This window comes from Dendrobium catenatum, unplaced genomic scaffold, assembly GCF_001605985.2.
Source record: "Dendrobium catenatum unplaced genomic scaffold, ASM160598v2 fragScaff_scaffold_156, whole genome shotgun sequence".
Lineage (NCBI taxonomy): Eukaryota > Viridiplantae > Streptophyta > Magnoliopsida > Asparagales > Orchidaceae > Dendrobium > Dendrobium catenatum.
The window spans coordinates 6245702-6253059 of NW_021318618.1; the positions used below are offsets into that span (position 1 = coordinate 6245702).

The following is a 7358-nucleotide window of genomic DNA, read 5'->3' on the forward strand; positions in this document are numbered from 1 at the left end:
TAATCTCAAGGAAATTTGAAAATAATTTGGAGCGGAGATGTCGGCATTTTGAATGTGGTGGCGCCATGAGCCAGCATGGAACACTATGGCGCCACTCGATGTTTGAGTGTCGTGACGCTAGGCCAAAAATAATATTTACATATATATTAAAACCTAAGTACTAAAGCCTCATCTTTCATTTAATTTGGTTTGGTCCAGAAGGAAATGAAGGAGAGAAGGAAAGGGAGAGAAAGAGGAGAGAGAGAAAGGGAGAGAAAGGGAGAGAAAGAGGAGAAATGGTAGAGAGAGAAAGCTGAGTCTTGTCAATTTCGTCTATTTTTTTAGTCAGGAAAAATCTTCTGATCATAGTAAGTAATCTAAAACCTATTTTTGTTTTCGATAATTTTGTATCTATTGATTTCATTTTTTTAAAATGATAAAAATATATTTTATCCTAATTTATCATCATTTTACCATGTAATTTTTTGTATATAACACACATGACTGATATGAACATTTTGACTGTAATAGTATTAAATTTCACTTGGTAAAATAAAAGTTATGATATTTTGAGATTATTAATTACTATGCAATTTTTCTATATTTTATATAATCCTACATTTTTTGTTGCATTTCATACATTAAAGAAAGATTAGTATCATTTATTCAAGATCAAGGTGGTATGTGCATGTAAGAAAAGGAGGCTTAAAAAAAAATGTAAGAAAAGGAGGCTTAAAAAAAAAATGTAAGAAAAGGAGGCTCACTATTAACATAATAATTAATATAAGTTGACTTTTAAAATATAATATCCTACGTAAGAGGGTAAGCTGACGAACTTTTCTTAAATTAAAGGTTTGTGACATGATCCTGGTAGTAGCCTAGAACCGATGATCAAATTACACCGATGGGTAGAGAGTGATGAGTTTTTATATATTATTGAAAGCCACATGTAATGATAATTGATTTATTAAATAAATAATATATGTGATGGGTATGACTGTTGAACAACCAAGAAATAATTGATATTTGTTAAATGAAAATTATGTATTATTTTTATTATCAAGTTTAATAAAGATGTGTTTTTTAGTTCATGTTGTGCATGAATGTCTCAGAAAAGAAAACGGAGCAAAATTTATAACTAGTGTCGCAGCGCCACAACTATTAGTAGTTTAGCACTGCAATGCCTTCAACGTCCCGTCGTCGATTTTGGACATTAGAATGCCAAAGTATTGGGAAAATTTCACTAAAGACAACGCCCTAGCAGTTTGAAGGGCAACGTCGTAGCGTCATGAAGCACTGTTACGTGAAAATTATATAGTGTTTTTAAACTATTAATTTCAATAAATATGAGTTTTAGTTTATATTGTGCAAGAATATCTTAGGAAACAATACAAAATATGCAAATTTTAGAATCAGCACCGCAACACTGCAACTATTTTCGTCATAGCATCTTGAATTCATTGATGTCATTTTTGGACATTACAGTACCAGAGCATTTGGAAAATTTCACTGAATTCAACACCCCAACGGATCGATGGTCAGGGCCGCAGTGTCGAAAATCAACATTGCAGTGCCAGTGTCTCTGGAAAATTTGCAAAAAATTCAACGTCGGAGCGCCAACATCGGAAGCTTTGTATGCACATCTTTTGCAGCACCGTGGCAGAATAATTAAGAAAAAGAAGCGCCGCATCGACTCAACTCAACCAAAAGTCACATCGATTAAGTCAACAGGCACGCTAAGGAGCACATCTAGTTCAAAAAATTTTTTCTACTAAAAAATTACTTTAGAAAATAGTAAGAAAATTGTGTCAAATGATTCCTTAATAAAATGGAAGCTTGTTCACCAAAAAGATCCCCAATAAAATCTTTGACAAATCCAATAATCCAAGAAGGAATTAGTCTCACAATTTATAACATTAAAGCTAAGATGACTTTAATTAAGCTGGTAATATGTTTCAAATAATTCTAGAAAGAAGAGAGTTAGCTGATGAAATTTTTTCAAATAGAGAAATGAGAATTGATTCACCACTTGTTAAGAGGCATTTGTGAGAAGATTACAAACTCTTTTTAATTTATAAGCCAAGTTAAAATGAGAGGAAGATAAAATCTCAAGCTTATCTCACTTCCGATCTAGTCGCTAGGCTCCAACGCTGCTTTCGCAGTTTCCTTTCAGAACCATTGTCGTAAATAAATCTTTTGTTGTTGACCTTCTTGGTGATGCTATAAGGTAATTAATTAAATAAATAATAAATATAATGCTCCCACGAAAAAACATTCAACGGTTCAGCTTGTCCAATAACTTCTAACAATCTTTCATCCTGACCTTCAATTTCAAGTGACTGAGTAAGAAAATATTTCTTATGGGGAACATAAATTAGAATTTTCAAATATTTCTTTATTTTTTTTTATTTATGATTAAGATCATCATGAATAGTTTAAAAAAATTTATTATTACAATTTATAACATATACTATTCATATTTTGAAATGGTTGAATGATTACTTTATTATCAATAAAATAAATAATTTTTTTTTTCAATATAAGTGATTAAAATATTATTCATTCACTAATTTCTAATTCAATTTCGTAGTCGATTTTTATAATAAACGGTCCTTCCGATGTCCGTCATTAGACTATGATCTTTCTGATCTCCGTCACCCGTTGACTACAGTCCTTCCGATCTCCGTCGCTAGATTAAGGTCTTTCTGACCTCATTTTCCCACCGACTACGGTCCTTTCAACCTCCGTTGCCAGACTGCAATCTTTCCAACCTCCGTCGCCCACCGACTATAGTCTTGCCGAGCAAACAAACATGTTAATATTGATTCTTCCAATTTCCACAATGTATTGAATTCTATGTGATGTATATTTGCTATATTAAGTCAAGACCTTCCCCCAATAAAAGATCTTATCTGTAATCGACTGCAAACAATAGTGGATTCATTCAAATTGGGTCAGGCCCCGTGATTTTTTCCTATTTTCAGAAGTTTCTATGTAAAAACTCTGGTGTCTCTTATGTACGCTACACCCTCTCTTTTATCTGATTATGTGCTGAATTTTCTTACAAAGCTAAGGCGTTAAACTTTATATTTCTTTACCCCTACAAATATTACATGACGCAACAAGAATAAAATGAAAAATTACCACATATGAAATTAGAAATATCCATTTGTTCCAACTGCATTATTAGTAAAAGATATAGAGAAGATCAACATAAAATTTATCCAAATTAGTTTGAAGTTCCATTAGCAGATCAAAGTTTGTAAAGAAAAGCTAACATAAGTGATAGTGGCGTGCTCAACTTAAACCAAATAAAGGCAAGTCGTAGCAAAAATCAGGTGAGATGATTAATAAAATAACATTGGAAACATTTCTTTAAGATTTGTTTCAACATTTTGTCTCATGCGAGGAGAGAATCTGTTGGACAGAAACACTCATTAATCTCTTCCTTCTCGCTCAAAATATATAAATATAAATGGAATAAATAGACCCAACTTTAGTGCAACCTGTGCCATGTGAATTTTGCTTCTCTACTGTTCTAAATTTGGAGCTGAGCCATTTGGAGAAATGAGCAAATATTGAGGTGTTGGGAAAATATGTGAAAATAAGGTAGCCCAAAATTGAGGCTGGCAAGTGTAGTGAGTCAGCAGCGAGAGCTCTGCTCCAGTTTTATACCCAAATGGAAATGGCCCATTGGCTTTTCTCCCATCTCCTCAGCTCATTCTTGCTCCCTCTTCGGCCTCCCCTTCTTCTCCTCCCTCTCTCCAAGGAGAGAAACTGCTTCTCTCTGTCTCTTTCTCTTCATCTTAACAAACTCTGTTGCCGCTGAGCTTGGCCATGGGAGTCCGGCGCCACCATGGTCGTAACATCTCTGCCGCCTTAGCTCTGATCTTCTTCTTCGCCACGGCTATGGGTAAACTTCTCCTCATTGAGAAAAAATGTTATATTTTTATTTATTTATGTTTCTTTTTTTTTTTTTTTGAACTCGCGTGGATGGGCATTACCTTGTTCTTGCTGAACTGCGAGGTTGTTTCTTTCCTGCTTTTTTCTGCGATGCAGTTACTTTCCTTGTTTTAGAAAACCCCTTCAACGTGAAGCAAGAAAAGCCTCACCTTTTCCTTCTACTCCTGACCAAAACGGCAACCAATCCACCAAAAGTGCATATCCAGAGCTCTCAAATTTTATTTCCGGTTTCTTTGTATAATGCCCGATCCATTCACGCTCATCTCTCGTAAAAAAATGCAGTTTTCATCAACTATGAGTCCAAAAATAGCGTCTTTTCTGGTATTCAAATGGTACCTGCTCGCAAGCTTACACACTCGGTCTCTTTTTTCTTTCTTCTTGCGGAAAACAATCAGGTAGCGCATTGGTAGGCATCACTCAGGAGAAGGAAGAGTCTGACTTCATAAGCCAGAAGCGGTTGGAGGACAAGAAATGGGAGCAATCGGTGGCCAGCCGCCGGAGACTGACCGGCCCGGGCTCATCGCCGCCGACGTGCCGTTCTAGGTGCGGTCGCTGTTTCCCTTGTTGGCCGGTTCACGTGGCGATTCAGCCGGGCCGAAGCTTTCCGCTCGAGTACTACCCCGAAGCCTGGCGCTGCAAGTGCGGAAACAAGCTCTTCATGCCCTGACCTAAGCAAAAAACAGGGGAGGATCGCTTTAAGTAATTTTTCGCTAGCTTTAGTTATTCTTGTTGAAAGTGAGAGATTGAGCGAGGAAAGCGAAGCAGAAGCTCTTAATCTAACCCTCTTAGATGTGTTCTTCTTCTTATTCCTGTATGTATTCTTATGTAAATGTATATTTATCAAGGAGCTTTTTTCGCTTCCTCAGCTTTCTGACCCTAACTGGGCTCTCTCTGTCTTAAAGATCATGGTACTCTTCTCTTTTAAAAAGAAGACATCATTGAACTGCAGATTGGTTATTTACTCTTATTATAATTTGGAGCACTGTCGTTTTATTCATTTTTACTCTTTTTTCATTTGGTTTCAATGGAGTTCTGCTGGGAAAACCTTAGGGAAATATCTTTTTAGTTGATTTTTGGGGGGTTTCAGTCATATTAGAACTCACAGTGATAAACTGAAGGGTATAGCATTCCTCTCCAGAAACTGGCAGGCTTCAATAATTGTATTTATCATTGTCTGTTACTTTTGTTTCAGCCAACAGGTTGATTATTGCATTAGAGCTTGATCAATTTTCCTTTCCCTCCAGTTTGGTTCAAGCCCTTTCCGTTTGGAAAAATTATTCTGTGCGGACGTTGAATGCCATCCGGAGACCAATCAGAATGCGCCACATCACACCTTCAAGTGTACTGCAGCTCGATAATGCTCCGTACCGGGGCTCGATACTGCCGACGTTGCTGCACTTGATTGGCCTTCCAACATTGAGCTGCATCCGGCCTCCGCACAGAATAATTTCTCCTTCCCTTGATCCCTCCCCAAATTTAAGTAAGATCTATGCTATGAAAGCTAGTAACATTGATTGTTCTTTAAAATTTTTTTGGCCCGGAATCACATGCTGAGGCTATTTTTTAGATGAAAACATTATGTTCATGTGACTCCTATTTTTTAAAAAGCTTAGAGCTATAAAAAATGCTCTGAAAGCAGCCCCTAACATAGTGGAAACCAGCTATCAAAGCCCTCTTATTGTTTTAATTTAAACACAAGCTCAAATTAAAATTTTGTTTGGGACAATTTTCTTATTGCTTTCTACAACTTACAGTTTTTTATATAAAAATTTATTCAAAGTAGTAAAAAAATAGTGATCAAAAGCTGTCCCAAATGAAGCCTAACTCTCCTCTTGAGCATCATCCTATGAACTTTGCTTTGTTGTTGGAGGCTCCAAGAGCATGTTAATCTGTCTAATGTAAGTTGTCACAAATCAAGCCTTAGGCTTGGTTTGCGGCGGTTTCTTTAATGCTTTTCAAAGCAATTTTTTAGAACAAAAATTTCTAGTTTAAGAAATTTTTATACTAAAAAGCTATTTTAGAAAACAGTACGAAAGTCATCTCAAACGAAACCTTGGTCTTCTCTTCTCATCCTTTCTACTCAAGTTGCTTTCATCAATGAGAGAATCATTTTGAATAATAACATTTTAGTAATGAGCTTACTAATGGATTTTCTTCAAGCAAATATCTCAAACTCTTATGTGCTAGATTTGATATTCTCAAAGCCTTTAATAGTGTTAATATTTATTTTATTTTAACTAAACGCCTTCTTGATAAGGGCGTCCCTTCCAAATTTGTTAATTGAATTAATGGTTGATGCATTTCTCTACAAATTTTAATGACAAATTATATGAATATCTTAAGTTCTCTAATGGAAGAAGGCAAGGGTCTCATTTATCCCTTAACCATATGTTATAGATGATTTTAATGAATGACCTTGGATTACAAGCTTATTTGATCATCTTTATGTATATTTTTAATGTTATTTTACATAGAGAGGAACATCTTTTTAGGATATATTTAGGGTTACTATAATTTTTTATAAAGTTGATTGCGAAATTGTTATGAAGAAAATAATTTGGCTGTCCCAAACCGTTTGGGATGGCTTTCTAACTGTTTGTTTTTCAGAAAGCAACAATAAAATTATAAAATCATAATACAAAGTTGTTTTCTTCGCATCAACTTCACAACCAGCTTTATAAAAAATAACAGTCATCCCAAATAAACTCTTAATCTGTCTCTTTGAGATGTTGGCATTCAATAATTCTTTGAATCCCATTTTATTCATAATGCACTACCTCCTCATTACTAACAATATGGTTCATAATATTTAGAAAGACAAAAATCTTTGAATCCATTAAAAAAGCTATTATGAATCTATGATGAACAAGTTGAGATTTCAGATCAAATATTGTATCAAAAGTTGGAGGATGCTGAACACCTTAGTTACATCCCATAAATCAATTCCAAGTTTTCAATATTTTTTTCTCTGAAATAAATTCTCCATTCTTCTTAAATGTTGTATTGAATGGTTTATGAACTTAACGATGAGGAAAGAGGGGGGTTTCTGACTGCTGAAGGTGCAAAGAAGAAAGAGGGGGGCTTTCTGATGCTGAAAGTTTGGATCTGAGAGCTTATGGCCGTGGAAGCTTCAGTCTGAAAACTGTGGAGAGTAGAATGAATCTCTGCATTCTTCAGTCTTCTTTCCTTTTTTTTTTTTTTTTTTTTTTTTTTTTTTTTTGGTTCTGGACAAGTCATTGTTGACGGCAGTGTATTAAATTTGAAGTTTCTCTGACTTTAAGATATGGTGCTTAAGTTTTGTTTTTGACTTTTTCACGACGTGGGCTCGGCAGGGAAGCTTGCAGACTGATGCTAAGTTCTTTTTTTTTTTTTTTTTAATTTCCTTTAAACGGCGGTATTGTATTTTTTTTTCCCTA

The 7358-nt window shown here is 35.0% G+C and overlaps 1 protein-coding gene across 1 annotated transcript; it reads left to right on the forward strand.

Moving 5' to 3' along the window:
• Positions 1–3383: 3383 nt before the first annotated feature.
• On the forward strand, positions 3384–4952 carry LOC110096477 (EPIDERMAL PATTERNING FACTOR-like protein 4). The gene is made up of 2 exons (XM_020822459.2): positions 3384–3892; positions 4338–4952. The coding sequence occupies exons 1-2, from the start codon at positions 3817–3819 to the stop codon at positions 4607–4609; spliced, it is 348 nt and encodes a 115-aa protein (XP_020678118.1). The 5' UTR covers positions 3384–3816; the 3' UTR covers positions 4610–4952.
• Positions 4953–7358: the final 2406 nt, after the last annotated feature.

Bases quoted from the DNA above. Each gene is read 5' to 3' on its own strand.
- LOC110096477 (XM_020822459.2), top strand. From the start codon at position 3,817: ATGGGAGTCCGGCGCCACCATGGTCGTAACATCTCTGCCGCCTTAGCT. The intron at 3,893-4,337 runs GTAAACTTCTCC...GAAAACAATCAG, and splicing joins CTTCTTCGCCACGGCTATGG to GTAGCGCATTGGTAGGCATC.